Genomic DNA, 14,820 nt, shown 5'->3' with positions numbered 1-14,820 from the left:
GTGAATCTATTCTCAAGTTTGAGTTGCAACTATGCACATTATATATATAATATTAAAAAATGTGTATATCATAAGTAATTATAGAACAGTAATTAAATTCAAATTAATTAGTATCATGAAATTATAAACATTTATAGTTAAATTTAAATAAAAACTTGAATAACTCGACTTAATTTTTTAAAATTTCATTTAAATAAAATTTAAATTATAAAATAAAACTCATCAACATAATTAATTAAAAAATATTTATTTTAACTTTGACTTAATCGAATGTTTTCCCTTATGAATATTACATAATTCAATAAAATTTTAAACAAATGTTGATAAACAAGGAAATTGATTACTCCTGTCGCAAGGAATAAGGACATGAAAAACCGGACCCAAAAGAAGTAATAAAGGAGGAAAAGAAGGGAGAAAAGGAAAGCCATTATTCCAAATGCATAATGTAAAAAATAGCTATTAATATTTATTAAAATTATCATTTTGATTCTTATTTATTTTTTTTAAATATTTTAATCGATAATATTTTATTTTATGACAAAAAACTCTCTCTATAAATAAAAATTATTAGTTAAGACATTATTAACCATTTAGAATAACCATCCAAAACAGGAATTTTATTTAACTTGAAATTAAACTTTGAAAGTTAAAACTCCTAAAATAACAAGGAATAAAATGATTAATTTTTCGAATGTTAAAGATGTTTTTACTCTAAAATAAAATGTTTGAGACTAAAATATTCTAAAAATTATTTTTTTATTAAACTCTTTAAAGCTCAAATATAAAAAAAATTAGAATAACAAAAAGGACTATTTTAATAAACGTTGGTTAATTTTGATATTAGTCTATTCCAAATCCAAGACAAGGTAGGAAACATCTTGAAAACAAACAAATCAGGTAGATTACATTACATTACCCTCTCCTCTATTTCAACTCCCAAGCAAACTGCCAACAACAGCCCTCTCTAGTCTCTATTCCAACTCCCATTCCCTCTTGTTTCTCAATACACAGATCATAAAAACCAAAGGACACACCAAATCAAAGACAGCAGATCGTCCCCCTTTCATTTTATGTCCGATAAGAGTCTCCGACGACCGCTTCCCAGATGCCGGCGACCACGGCTGCCACACCCCTCGCCCTCTCCACGCCTACCGACGCCTCCTCCACATCTCATATCGTTGAAAAAGTCGTCCAAGTACGGTAGGATCCTGAAGCGATCTGCATCGGAGCCGTGTCTTTGCAGTAGTTTCACTGAAGATCAACAAACAAGGAGTGGTTTCTTGGGGTCTGAAACGGAAGGAGGCCCTTTATTCGGGCCTCAAACTTGTAAGGACGTCTTCGCTTCGTCTCCTTCTTTGTTGGGTCTTTGCTCCCCTTCTTCCTCTCCAAGACTGGGGTTTGAGGTATGTAAAATCCAGAGTCGATTAATCAATTGGGATTAAAAGCCAGTCAACCAGTTTAGATATTAATTCTTCAATTGTTTTTGTTTTTTTGAAGTTTGGGATGCATGGTTACAACAAAGATGCTAAGGTTGTAATCAATGTATCAGTTGAAGGAAGTCCAGGACCGGTCCGGACCATGGTCAAATTGGGGTCCAGTGTCGATGACACAATAAAGCTTGTCGTAGACAAGTATGCTGAAGAAGGGAGAACCCCTAAGCTTGATTCTAGTTCAGGGCTCGAATTGCATCTTTCTTATTTTAGCCTTCAAAGTAAGCAGTCTCATGGTTCTTTTCTTCTTCTTCTTCTTACATTCTGATCCTCATTTTGATTGTGATAATGTTCTCCAAACATGTTATAGACATAAGTTTGGTTCTGTCTTTGGGTGAATAGGTTTGGACAAATCAATGTCAATTGGGGATGCTGGTAGCAGAAGCTTTTATCTAAGAAAGAATAGCAGTGGCCATAGCAGCAATGGTGCATCTTTTGTTTCGGAAATCAATCCGCCGAGACCCGACTCTCCTCCGGCCGTTCCACATCCGGCTTATTTGGTTCCGGGTTTCATTGCTCGAAAACTCAGCAAAATCGTGAGAAGAACGCGTCGGCTCTGGAAATTCTTGATTTGCTTGAAATGATCAGGATATTAGAGTAAGACAACCTTAATCAAGTCATAAGATACTACCTGCTGATTATCATGTTTTTTTATTGCTTCCCCCCATTTTTTTATAATTGGGATTGGTCTTCTGTTATTTACCCATCATTTGTATCATCGTATATTGTAAGTGTATATGAAAAACCATAGCTGACTCGGAAGAGTCGACAAATAATGTTTCAAAAACAGGCTTTGTCGTATTGGTTTGCAAAGCTCAAATTTTGGTCGATTCGCACTGGCCTGTAGAGTTAAAAGGGTTTGCAGGTAAAACTTCAATGCAAAACTCAATGAATTTATTGGGGGATTGTATCCCTCCAAATCCAATCTCTACTTTTGAACCGAAAGTGAGGTTATGCTTTAAGGTTGGCATCCCCTTAGCCTTAGGGCACTATAAACTAGGGATGCACTCGGTTAAGTTCGATTTGATTTTTTAATAAAAGACAAATTAAATTATCTATGTTTAAAAAAAAACCGAAATTGATACCAAATGACATAACAAATCAAAATTTTCGATTCGATTTGATTCAATTTAATTCAATTTTGTAATTTCTATTCGATCACCATTTTTCAAATTTTACATTCAAAGCTTAAACCGAATACACATATAAATCATTATTGTTCTTTTTTTAATTTGATTTGATTTGATTTGGAACAATTGAATTTCATATAAAAGAAATCGAAACCGGATCAAATTGTGAAGTGACATAATTCGATGTAAAGTAAAAGGTGATTGGCTGATTACTATTTTTGCTAACAGGTAGATAAAATAAGCTTTTCTACGGTTTTGACCGTTCAAGCAAGCAGATATATCAGCCTCAACGGTAGAATTTAGGGGATGTAGCGTGTAAATGAATTGAACGTTCAATGAATTGTTCATGAATCGTGCGGTGGGAAGTTCGTTTATGTTCGTTTATTTATTAAATGAACGAACATGAATAAGATTTTATGTTCGTTTAATTAAATGAGCAAACACGAAAAAATGGCTCGTTTGTTCATTTACGTTCGTGAAAGTTCGATTATATGTTCGTTTATGTTCGTTCATTTATGTTCATTTATGTTCCTTTATTTATGTTCGAACAGAGTGCAATTTAAATATGTTACGAAGATTATTGAAGTTGTTTGGATTTCAAGAAAATTGTTTTGTTGAACAAATTAACTTTAAAACTTTATTATGTTCATATAGCTTATATATGATTTATATATGTTTTGTCGTATTCGAACAAATTAACTCTAAAATTGCATGTTATATTAAAGAATTTTAAGTTGTTATTCTTGTTGTTTACTTTTTTTACATTCATTTGTTTTGTTCGAATAAGTTTGTTTTTTATGTTTGTGTTGTTCGTTTATGTTCATTTATTAAGTTCGTTTATGTTCGTTCGTTTGTGTTCGTTTATCATTTAAATGAACGAACATGAACAAGCTATATTCCTTAATGAACGAACATGAATAATTTTTTTGTTCGTTTATGTTCGTGTTCGTTTATTTATAAAATGAACGAACACGAACATACCTCCGTTCGTGTGCATTCGGTTCGTTTACAAGCCTAGGGGATGTTTATAAATGTCGACAGTGGAGCATAATAGTTACACCAATAAATTAATTTTGAATTTGTTTATTTTAACTATAATATTAAAAATAAAATCAGAGATTATTGTATATTTAAATATGCTTAAATAAATAATTATTTGTTTAGATATTTGGTTAAATAAATAATTCATTCAATTAAATTATCGAGTTTTAATTCAATTGATCCAGTTATAAAAATTATATTTCACAGTAGTCATGTTCTTGGTGACATTTAACTCATTTAATGGTTCTGTATGATGTATCTATAATTTTAAAATGATGTAAAATTAAAAATAATAATGTATGTCTATAAATAAATTTTTAAAATTAATCACTAATATCAAAAGCTTAAATTTTTGAATTTTTTAAAATCATATTCACTTATTTATGATTATTTTCATTATAATTACATTATAAATTTAGTCGACATAATTAATACCCCGTATAACAAAAAGTATAAAAATCACATAATTATGTTATTTGACTAATGTAATTGCTTCTTCTATTATATCTAAAAGACTAAAACATCATAATAACAAAATTATAAAAATCAATTAGAATTTAGCAAATCAAAGAGATATACTATAGCAGTTATTTAATAAAGAATTTTTTAATTCTAATTTTCTTTTTTCTTTAATTTTATACTTTTTTTTATTTTTATAACCGATAACGACATTACTTTTGATGTTGGTTGTTGATTGCTAACATTCGTTGTTTCTCTTTTCTTTTATTATATTATATATTTACTTATTTGGATACAACTTATTAAAATTACACTTATTTATTATCATGTTAGTCTTCTTTACTTTAGATTCTCGAATTGGATTTAGACACACGATTTACGTTCGTGGATACAGCGACATGTACGTGTTATGTTGTGTTTTGTGTGTTGTTGTTTTTTTTAAGAAGTGTTGTGTTTTTTATATATTATAATTTTAAATAAAATTTTAAGTAGAGTATATAAATATTCAATAAATTATATTGAAAAAATTTTAGATAATGAATTTTTAAAAATTATAAAATAATAATTATAATTATAAATTATTATAAATTAATAATTAATTTTTTTCAAAATAATATAAAATTTTATCCATATTTTTTTATTAATTTAAACTAAGTACAATGTATTATCTGTTTAAAGATAACTCTCAATCTCTCGACATTGAATTCTTACACCCCTAACATCTATGGTGCTCGAACCCAAGTCGTCAAAGAATAACAACAATTCATTTACCACGGATACCAAGTTCGTGCAAAAATTTATGCAGGTTAGACAATAGCCTTTGAATATATCAGAATATATTATTATTTTATAATGTACTATGATTATTTTATGATAATTAGACAAATTTAATGATACTTATATAATTTTTGTAACTTTAATAATAATTATTATTTTAATATAATTTTTATGATAATTAGCCTTTCAAGTGTTAAGAGTCATACAGTACTTTGTAGGATCTTTCAGATATTTCATAATTTCAGACCAAGTCAAGCCAACAGCGTTCCTTCGGCACAGTCGAACCCAGGTTTCGGTTCTGCTGTCCTCGGGGCTTCCTGTTACCACCGGAGCAAAAATCCCAAACGATAAATAAGGGAAGAAGGGGGGGGGGGATAGATAAAGAGAGGCATGGGAGATATCTTCATATGGCTTATTTCTTTCTTCATTCTCATTGCTCTTCTTGTTCTCATTGTTTATCAGGTAAATTCACTCATAAACCCTAGAATCCTTGTCTGGGTCTTCGTGCAATTTTGCTTTTAAACCCCCCCCCCATTTATGGTTTAAAACTATATGATTCTTTTGCTATTACCTTGCTGGTATTGATTAGTTAGTTCGTTCTTCTATTTAGTTGCTAGATAACCACTTAATAAATGCTAAAAACTGTGCCTTTGTGTAGTATTGTTGGAATTTGGAATGCATTTATCTGGATTATTTTGCGGCAAAAAAGGATGGGGTATGAATTATCAGAGAAAAGCTTGTGGGTTAAAGTTCTGATTCGTGGTATATTATCCCACTGCCCTTTCCTTTTGAGGAACTAGATTATTGGGGCTTTGGTTTGTAGTTTAATCATAAAAGAATTTGTGAAGCTTAACAACAGAAATCGTTGCCGTGCTAAGTTATTTAGTGATGTTATTATTCATCTGAAGATTGTTCGAAGGCATTTAACAGCTTCAAAACTTGCTGCAGCTCATGTGCTTGGCTGATTTAGAGTTCGATTACATCAATCCTTATGACTCTTCGTCACGGATAAACAAAGTGGTCTTGCCGGAATTTATCCTGCAAGGAGTTTTATGTGTATTCCATCTATTAACGGGGCATTGGGTTATGTCACTCATGTGTGCTCCATATTATACTACAATGTGAGACTGTAAGTTTTTCTCTCGTCTTCTTATTCTAATGTTTATTGTTAATGTAGTCTGTTTTGAGGAACGGGTCAAATGATAGTTTTCCTAGCTTTAATTCACTGTTTAATTTCAAATTCCTTCCCTTCTGTTTATGTATCAAGTTTGCAACCCTATGTTTCGTAGAATTAAGCCCATCTGGTTGACTGGTCTATTTAGTCTTCTTAAGACTCGTAACTTCTAACTTGTGCGAAGACATGAATCATGGAATGGTAGCATTAGAACTTCATAAAATGGAAAATTTGTGTTTTATGACATACAATGTGCTGGTATTCTGAACCTCCTTGTGGTGAATGGATATTGATTGTTTGCTCTATTAGCTAGCCTTTTAGCCTCTCCTAGGTTAAAAACTCATGCTATTAATTACTAATTGTAAAGAAAAGTGTGATTCATCTGCTGAGCGTTGCATTGATCAATGGAAACAATAGAATGTTTTAGTGATCTTCCTGAGGGATTGATTAGCAGACATAGTATTGACTTTCGGTTTAACTCGGTAACAAATAAATTTCATCAGTCCCAAACAATATTCTGTGTATCCCTTTTGCCAAGTTTGTTGGATTCAAGAATTACATTATGATAAAAATTACTTTATAATATCAACCATGGGCACAAGCGTCTAGGTTCTCAGGGCATCTGAAGTTTACTCTGCAGGCAAATGAAAAACATTGTATTGCTCTATTAAGTTATATATTTTGTTGAGTGCTTTTGAAATTGTACATGCTTTCCCCTTGTTATCAGTTACACGCAGAAAAAACACCTAGCAGATGTTACGGAGATATTTAACACACTTCCCTGGGAGAAGAAGCAGCGCCTTTTTAAGCTTGGCTACGTGGTCGTTCTCCTCTTTTTCTCCATATTCTGGTAATTTGTTGTTTCCAATGGCACACATGGTCCTCCCTTTAAGCATGTACCTTTTATTCTAGTAGCTCCTAACATGGAAACTTTTATATGTATTTGATAGGATGATCTGGTCAACATTGGATGATATGGAAGATTAGTCGGAGACGACGGCTTTCTTAACTTGAAGCAATTGTTTCTCAAACTGCTGCCTTGCATTGGATACTGGCTGTTTATTTCTTGATCTTATTTCGACTTGTGTCTGTTGTAAACTGATATATTATAAATTCCAAAGCTGTATGATTGTGAGAATTTCAGTTGATTTTAGTTAAATATGTATTAACTTTCCAGGCATCTGGTATTTGTGTACCCTTGTGCTTGTATTGTTCAAACAAAGGGCCTTTTCAACCTCTAATTTAACTAGTGAATGAATCTTGCATTCTTCTGTTAGAATTAGTTTTTTAAATTGCCATTGGGTTGCTGACGATCACAAATAAAATAATGTGTAAATTAAATATAATATTAAAAATTATTAGGTTAGCGTCGTCGTTAAATTTTTTTAACAATACGTGACCAAAACACAAACGTAGGAATAAATGGGTGACTAAATACAAAACCTAATAAAAATTATGTAAAATTGATGAAACATTACAGCGGTGATTAATTGTTTTAACTGCTCATTTTCGAATTTGACTGGTTTAAATCACACTTCTTTCTTCTTAGAAGGGCTAATTTGCCCAATTATAAATTAAGAGGGACCTAAGAGGTATTTCTACCCTTAAGAAACATTTAAGCTACAACAGACGGGTTACTTAACTGGAACCAAATCTAAACGATAGGAGGACAGTTCTTTAAAGGCAAAATTTTTAGGTTTCAAAATCAGTCTCTGGGTTCTGTCTGATTCAGGTATGTCTTTTGAATCGACTTTGTGAGAATTATATTTGTATATGTTGCTAACGAAAAGGATTTTTTTCTTCTCTTTATTGGTTTTCACATTGACGATATTGTTGTTGATATTTGGAAAGGGTTCCATCCCTTGTGTTAGGATTATCTCGGTAATTGATCCAATGAAATTGCTGAATTAATCTGAAACAGTGAATTCCGTTGTTTTTTATTTTATAGGGCAATCATATTTAGTTTCCTTTTATTGTTTACTTGAGATGCCTATAATCTTTATGTTAAAATGCCCAAACCACACATGCTATATCACCTGATTTAAAAGCATTGAGCTATAGCTGAGTGTAAATTTTGGAGGTTTGATCCATGCTCAGGTTTATTATAGATATGGGGCTTTGCAACTGTCGTTTGGTGCAAACAGCTCCTTTGGATTTGTATGCTCAACTGTGTGATACGATAACATAAGAAAAGGGTATTTAGAAATAGGGACCATGGATCTGATGCTTCTGGTTTTTCAGCCAATGCCTGAGAAAAAACTCGGCTTGGAAATGGATAGGATACTTTAGTCCCCTCTAATTTTAACATGAAATTCAGCATGTATGATATAACTATGCTTTCCTTTTACTCTGTAGTGTCTGTGTGACTGTGTTGCAGTTACAGATTTTACGGTTGTTGGTTCATCATGGTCAATGCTACTAAAGGACTGTTCATTTCCTGGTAAGATAGCTATTTATGCTTGACAGATATATTTTAAGGTTCAATGTTCAATTGTTGCTTCTTGTTTCTTTGCCCTCGTATGAGTCAGTGTCTACATCTAGCCAGTTGGGGCAAGGGTAATCTAGTTTTAAATGGAAACATCAGGTTCATTTTGAAGGTCTAACATTCATCAAAAGAGCTATAAGAACTGTGCTTTCTAAAACCTTGGTTTGTTGCTCGGAATCATATGATTAATTGGAGTTTCTAACAGAGATCGTTACTATTCTGTCTAAAGATCGTAGCATGGTGATTCTATTACTTGTTTGACGTTGTCACTTATTACTATCCATTGATGTAATAATGAAAGTAACTTGATTGTTTATCATATATTTGTATTGTCTTCACACACACACATGTATATAAATATATATTTTAATGTCTTAATTGTGTTTAAGTTGTTATTATATGTTTATATACATTTTTGACAAGTTTACGTATTTGTGTTCTTATCATTATTTTTCGGTATCATGAGTCCAAGTTTGTCGGGATATCTAGTTTCCGTCTGCATTGTCGCTGAAGGATTCCTGTTCCATTACATTTTTACAGTGACATTCCCATGGCACAGTTTATAGTGAATATGAATGCTGCGCTGCCGGCATCGCAGAAGTTTATAATACACGTCCTGGATAGCACCCATTTTTTCGTGCATCCCGACGTTGCTGGAATGATACGAAGTGCTATATCTGAGTTCAGAGATCAGAACTCGTACGAAAAGCCAACTTGATTTTCAGCTCAGTATCACTTCATTTCCCTGTATACATGCATTTTCTTCTTGAATGGGGCTCATCTATGAAACCGATAAAGAACAAAGAATTTCTAGTGTTTTCAATATGAGCAATTTACTGCAGACCCTGGTATAATTCAGGGCTATATTTGGATCTTGAATTCATCTATATATGTTTGTGTGTGTTATTTGTGTTATTATTATTATATATATATTCTAATACATTAATAATTCATTACGTGTTTGTTATACAAATTTGTACTTGAAGTTGTAGTTTTTTCAAATTGGTATCTGAATTTAGAAAAAAAAATCTAAAATTAGTATCTAATCATGCTGGGATATTTTAACAATGGTTTAATGTAAAAATAAGTGTATAAAATATACTCAAAGTTAACTTTTAAGTGTCTAAAGAATTTTTCGTTGAAAATAGATATTTAAAATTATCTTCGTTATATTTTTAAGTGTCTACCTTTAAAAAACAGTCAAATGACATATATCATGTTTATATATTTTTAAACTTTTTTTTTAAAAATAAAATATTATTTTTTTAAAAAAAAATAAAAAAATTCCAACCCCCACATGCTTCCTCTTCCCTTATTACTAGTCTTGTCGTCATCATTGGTCACTGCTTCCCCTCTCCGTTGTCACATCATTCCCCTCTCCAAAAATCGAAAAATAATATAATAATTATGAGATTAGAGTTAAGGATTTGGGATTAAGATTAGAGATTTAAATTTAAATTTAAAGATTTATGTATTTAGGGGGATGGAGATGATGACAAAGGGATAGTCGACAGCGGAGGGATGGGTAGTCGTTCGATAATGGCGAAGGTAGCCGATGATGGTCGGAGACGACTGGTATGAGAGTCAGAATGAGGGATTTTAGAGTTTTGGTTTTTTTTTTGGTAATTTCAGACAAATTTGAGTTTTTTAAATAATAATTTTTTTAATTTTTTTTATAAAATAAAAACTTCAAAAAAAAATATTAGAGTGACACTTGTTAATTAACTGTGGAATTTAATTACCGTTATAGTATAAGTACCTTAAAGTGTAATGTTAGAAATATCAAAACACTTATTTTAACAAAAATAAATTCTTTAAACATTTAAAATTAATTTTGAGTATAATTTTGTTACTTATTTTTTTCATTAACCCTTTAAATTATTGAAAGCCATAAAACGATTCCGTTTGAGTTCGACAAAAGGAAGAATTTCATGTCCCTAAAGGCAGCTACCAGGTGGTTCCGTTGGCAGTCTTTGGTTTTTGCATCAAATGATTCAAACCTAATTCAACCGGCAACGATTTGTTCTTGAACCTGTCGAAAATAGTAACGGCTTCACCAGATCCTTGCTATATAATCCACTCTCTCTATCTTCTTCTTCCGAATATAACTCTCTTCGGATTCTTCAAACCCCAAAAACAATGGCCACTTCACTTGATACAAATCTTTGTCAGCCCTCTCCCAGGTTATATTTCTATCACTGTATAACACATCTACGGTGTATTTTATACGTATGTATATGACATGGGTATTTGTATTTTCTTCGTTTATTGTTTGCAGTTGTGGGACTAAGCTTTACTGGTTTGAAGCTTCAATCTCCCTGTATGTTCGTCTTCCTCTCTAGTTTATTCATGCATTTTTTTTACATCTACCCTAAATTTTTATCCCCTTTTTTTTGTAATTGTTAATATTTTAAAGGTTTGTTTGCAACTGGGAGACCAAATTTAACTGCAGACTTCTATACCAGAGTTAATAAGAGTCTCCAATGCAGGTAACTAGTCTCTAGTTTTAATTTATTGTTTTAATTGATTGTGTTTAGGGTTTGTAATTGGAGATCTTCCGTTGTTCTTGTTTATTTTGATCGTGGCACTCTCTAGGGCAACTTTGCAGCTCACAAATTCGAATTTTTTATTTTACAATGTTCTTCTTGCTAGTGAAAATCACGTTTAACTTGTTGAATATTGTTTTTGGCTCCAAGAGAAAAGCAAAAGTGCATCTTTTTAATGTTTATGTTTGATTCAAAGGTTGCTTCTTTAAGGTTTCGTAGCATACTAGCATGTTTGATGGCTACTTTTTATCTGTTATGCCTGCCTTATTCTGATTTTTGTTGCATTCTAGTTGCTTATGTTCTTTCATGGAAACGTGGAGCTTTATCTGATGTAGTCTCAACTATATGATACATGACAACTCTAAATTCAAGTTGTGAATTAGTCCTTCCAATGTATTGATGATTGTGCATTTCTTTGTCTGCAGAACACAAAACTATAAAGCAACAAGGGCACGAGTAGGGATGATGCCTATAGGAACTCCGAAAGTTCCCTATAGAGTTCCAGGCGAAGGAACTTGGCAATGGGTTGATTTATGGAATGCTCTAGTGAGTAAACTTAGCTCATTTTACATTATAAGATTGGAGAACCTTAGTTATAAACTTAACAGATTGTAGCATGCATGCTGTTCAGGATTGTGTTATGTTGGAGATGATTCCACCGTACCCATATAATATTTCTTTTACAGTTCTGCTGCTTTACGATTCAGTTTGAGAAGTGGTTGGCCAATTGTTTCAGCATCTCCTAGATTTTCATTGCTGCCTGAATATTTTCAAACAACCTTTAAACAAATTGTAGCGTGCATTCTGTTCAGGGTCTTGTTATGTTGGAGATGATTCAAGCGTACCATATAATCTTTCTTTTACCGTCCTGTTTTATGAATATCTTTCAGTTTGAGAAGTGGTTTGACAATTGTTTCATTGTCTCCTTGATTTTCATTGCTGCTTGAATCTTTTCAAACAAGCTTTAAATTCTAGCATGTGACTTCTAGAGGCTAATGACATTCTTTGAATGCAGTACCGAGAGCGAGTTATCTTCATCGGACAACATATAGATGAGGAATTTAGCAACCAAATATTGGCAACGATGCTATACCTTGATAGTATCGATGATAATAAAAGGCTCTTTTTACATCAACGGTCCTGGTGGAGATGTAACTTCCCTTTTTAAATCCTTTGTTGATGTATATATTTCTATATCTAGTTTCTTATCTCTGGTCTCTATTTGATATAGACTGGCTTTGTTTACAGCTTACTCCAAGCTTGGCCATCTATGATACCATGCAAAGCTTGAAGAGCCCTATCGGCACCCACTGTGTAGGCTATGCCTATAATCTTGCAGGCTTCCTTCTTGCAGCTGGTGATAAGGTATCTCTTCCATCTATATCTATAAAGCCCATGGTATTATATTTTGCGAGTGAAGGTTGTAAACTCTTATGGGACGAGGCATGAAGTAGTCCCGTAAATAGCTGTGCTGACTACATAGTGATTCGTAAAATGTATTCTATGTTGGTCTGGAGGTGATGACAATAACTGAAAAAGCTGTCTTTTCTGACCTAATTGAGCTTTTATTACCTGTGATTGGTGCATCATTGCTGTTCTCTTGCCTATTACCAGATCATGAAGTTTCTTTAGCGCCTTATGTGATGCATCTGTAATTTGAATCTGAAATTGGAAATATGATATAGTTCTTTCTTGTTTTCTATATGTGAAGGGTAATCGCTTTGCAATGCCTCTTTCAAGAATCGCACTACAGTCTCCAGCTGGTGCAGCTCGTGGTCAGGTATGACTGCCGGCTACCTGATTGTGAATTATGTTAAACATTTTCATTGATATTATTTTGATTATCATAAAATTATCTAATGTCGACAGGCTGATGATATCCGCAATGAAGCAAATGAGCTTCTTAGAATCAGAGATTACCTTTACAATGAGCTAGCTAAGAACACAGGCCAGCCTGTTGAGAAGGTGATGTTAACAGCTCAAGCTCAAAATTTAACTATAGTAATGTTTTCATTTTGTTGGATTCATTTATGTGTAGCGAGCACTTCCCTTTTCGGCTCGAGACACAAACATTCACATCATATCTCTCATTCGAGCTTTCATTCGCTTTCTCTGCCGAAAATTCATTTGTTTTTCTTTAAATTTTGATTGTTTTACCCATTGAAACCAAACTAACAACGATTGTACACGTGCAGATCAACACGGATTTAAGTAGGATGAAACGCTTCAATGCTCAAGAAGCTCTTGAATACGGGCTTATTGATCGTATAGTCAGACCGCCTCGTATCAAGGCCGATGCACCTCGTAAGGAGGCAGGAACAGGCCTCGGTTAGTGTTCTGTATTATTTCCCATCAAATGGGCTCATAGGTTTAATAAGATTTATATGTTATTACTTTATGTGCACACTATCACGACAATATTGTTTATCAGCCATTTCGTCATCCTTTAATTTTGTAAATTCAGATTCGACTTGATTACGAGATCCAAATTAAACATTTAAATTGATTCAAATTATATATATATATATATATATTCGAATTATATCTACCCTACAAATTACCTAGAATTTGATAATGAAAACGACATGATATAAGCAGGAAAAGAATGGCTTGTATCAATGGTGCATAAACTAATTTTAGTATAATAAGCATGAATCATTTCATACAACTTTTGAAAGATGAATGACCAATGAATCAATTTTACACTGAATAATTCAACACCAAGGCTCTTAATTAAAATTATTTAATTAGAAGATGATGGTGTAATTAATTAATTAATTTTAGGATCAACAACATGGACCACGTGAGAAAAGGCAGCAGAAGAAACATTTATATTGCCAGATTCGAAGCATGCCCTTCAGTTTTTAAAAGATTAAATTTGTTTAATTAAATGAAGTCCGATCAAATTAATAGAAATATTTCAATTCGACAAATAATTAATATTTTTATATAATCATAATAAATTCATTTGAGGAGGAGGAGTCAATTGAACAACCTAATCTGTGTGGATTTTCTGTTTGAGGATCAGCCGGTGGGTGGAGGCCTTACTGGGCAACAGCATTAAACGTGCATTTACTAAACCCCTGTCTGGCTTTCTCCGCCTGCAAATTGACATTGACATTGCCATTGCCGTTGCCTTTGCCTTAAGTTGTGCTTCTCTGTCAGCGCCTCCTACGCGTCTTCTCCCCAACACTCTGGATTATGCCTACACTTAGGCCAAATTATCTAAATAGCACCATTATACTATTCTTTATACCAACAACCAGTTAGTATAGTATACTAGATCCCTCAAGTATAGTCAAAAGATTGAATTACAGAGGTAACTAAAGATAAAAGATGAGATTTATCTATTAGTATTTAATTTACGCACAAAAAAAATTAATGGCTATTGATTGCTCTAGGATTCTTCATGACAACCGAAAATGGATAAGATTTTTTTGCTTAGTAAAGAAACACGTTCATAGTGCCTTGAGTTTTGATTTTACGGTTCTTATGATCAAGTATTCAAGTTCAATATAAGATTATTGTACAAGAAAATACTTGCAATTAACGAGAGATTGAATTGGAGTTAAAGATTATTTGATTAATAATTTCTCCATGACATCCCAATCTCTTATGTTGGAATTCAGCTCAAAACTTTAAGTCCAAGTGATGATGAGGTATAGGGATAGCCAGAAAGCAAAGGAAGAAGAAGAAGAAAAGAGCTGTGCAATCAGTC

At 32.5% G+C, this 14,820-nt stretch overlaps 2 protein-coding genes and 2 pseudogenes across 3 annotated transcripts; all 4 read left to right on the top strand.

The window, feature by feature from the left end:
• The first annotated feature begins 991 nt into the window (after positions 1 to 991).
• Positions 992 to 2,153, top strand: LOC120155137 (uncharacterized protein At4g22758-like). Its single transcript, XM_039166708.1, has 3 exons — positions 992 to 1,403; positions 1,498 to 1,711; positions 1,833 to 2,153. The coding sequence occupies exons 1-3, from the start codon at positions 1,071 to 1,073 to the stop codon at positions 2,072 to 2,074; spliced, it is 789 nt and encodes a 262-aa protein (XP_039022639.1). The 5' UTR covers positions 992 to 1,070; the 3' UTR covers positions 2,075 to 2,153.
• A 3,003-nt stretch (positions 2,154 to 5,156) lies between these two features.
• LOC120155241 lies at positions 5,157 to 7,232 on the top strand (annotated as a pseudogene).
• Positions 7,233 to 7,750: 518 nt separating this feature from the next.
• Positions 7,751 to 9,379, top strand: LOC120155132 (general transcription and DNA repair factor IIH subunit TFB5). Of its 2 annotated transcripts, none has more exons than XM_039166702.1 (3): positions 7,751 to 7,803; positions 8,446 to 8,511; positions 9,097 to 9,379. In XM_039166702.1, exons 2-3 carry the CDS (start codon positions 8,477 to 8,479, stop codon positions 9,272 to 9,274), a joined length of 213 nt encoding a protein of 70 aa, XP_039022633.1. In that variant the 5' UTR covers positions 7,751 to 7,803; positions 8,446 to 8,476; the 3' UTR covers positions 9,275 to 9,379. The 2 variants fall into 2 exon arrangements, with proteins under 2 accessions (XP_039022633.1, XP_039022631.1); XM_039166700.1 differs by having other exon boundaries at positions 7,751 to 7,805; positions 8,452 to 8,511.
• Positions 9,380 to 10,594: 1,215 nt separating this feature from the next.
• LOC120155362 lies at positions 10,595 to 13,532 on the top strand (annotated as a pseudogene).
• The last annotated feature ends 1,288 nt before the right edge of the window (positions 13,533 to 14,820 follow it).

Source organism: Hibiscus syriacus, unplaced genomic scaffold, assembly GCF_006381635.1.
Source record: "Hibiscus syriacus cultivar Baekdansim isolate YM2019G1 unplaced genomic scaffold, ASM638163v2 tig00111166_pilon, whole genome shotgun sequence".
Classification (NCBI taxonomy): Eukaryota; Viridiplantae; Streptophyta; class Magnoliopsida; order Malvales; family Malvaceae; genus Hibiscus; species Hibiscus syriacus.
Note: the sequence above shows the minus strand (reverse complement) of the source record. Positions and strands in the feature narration are given on the sequence as shown.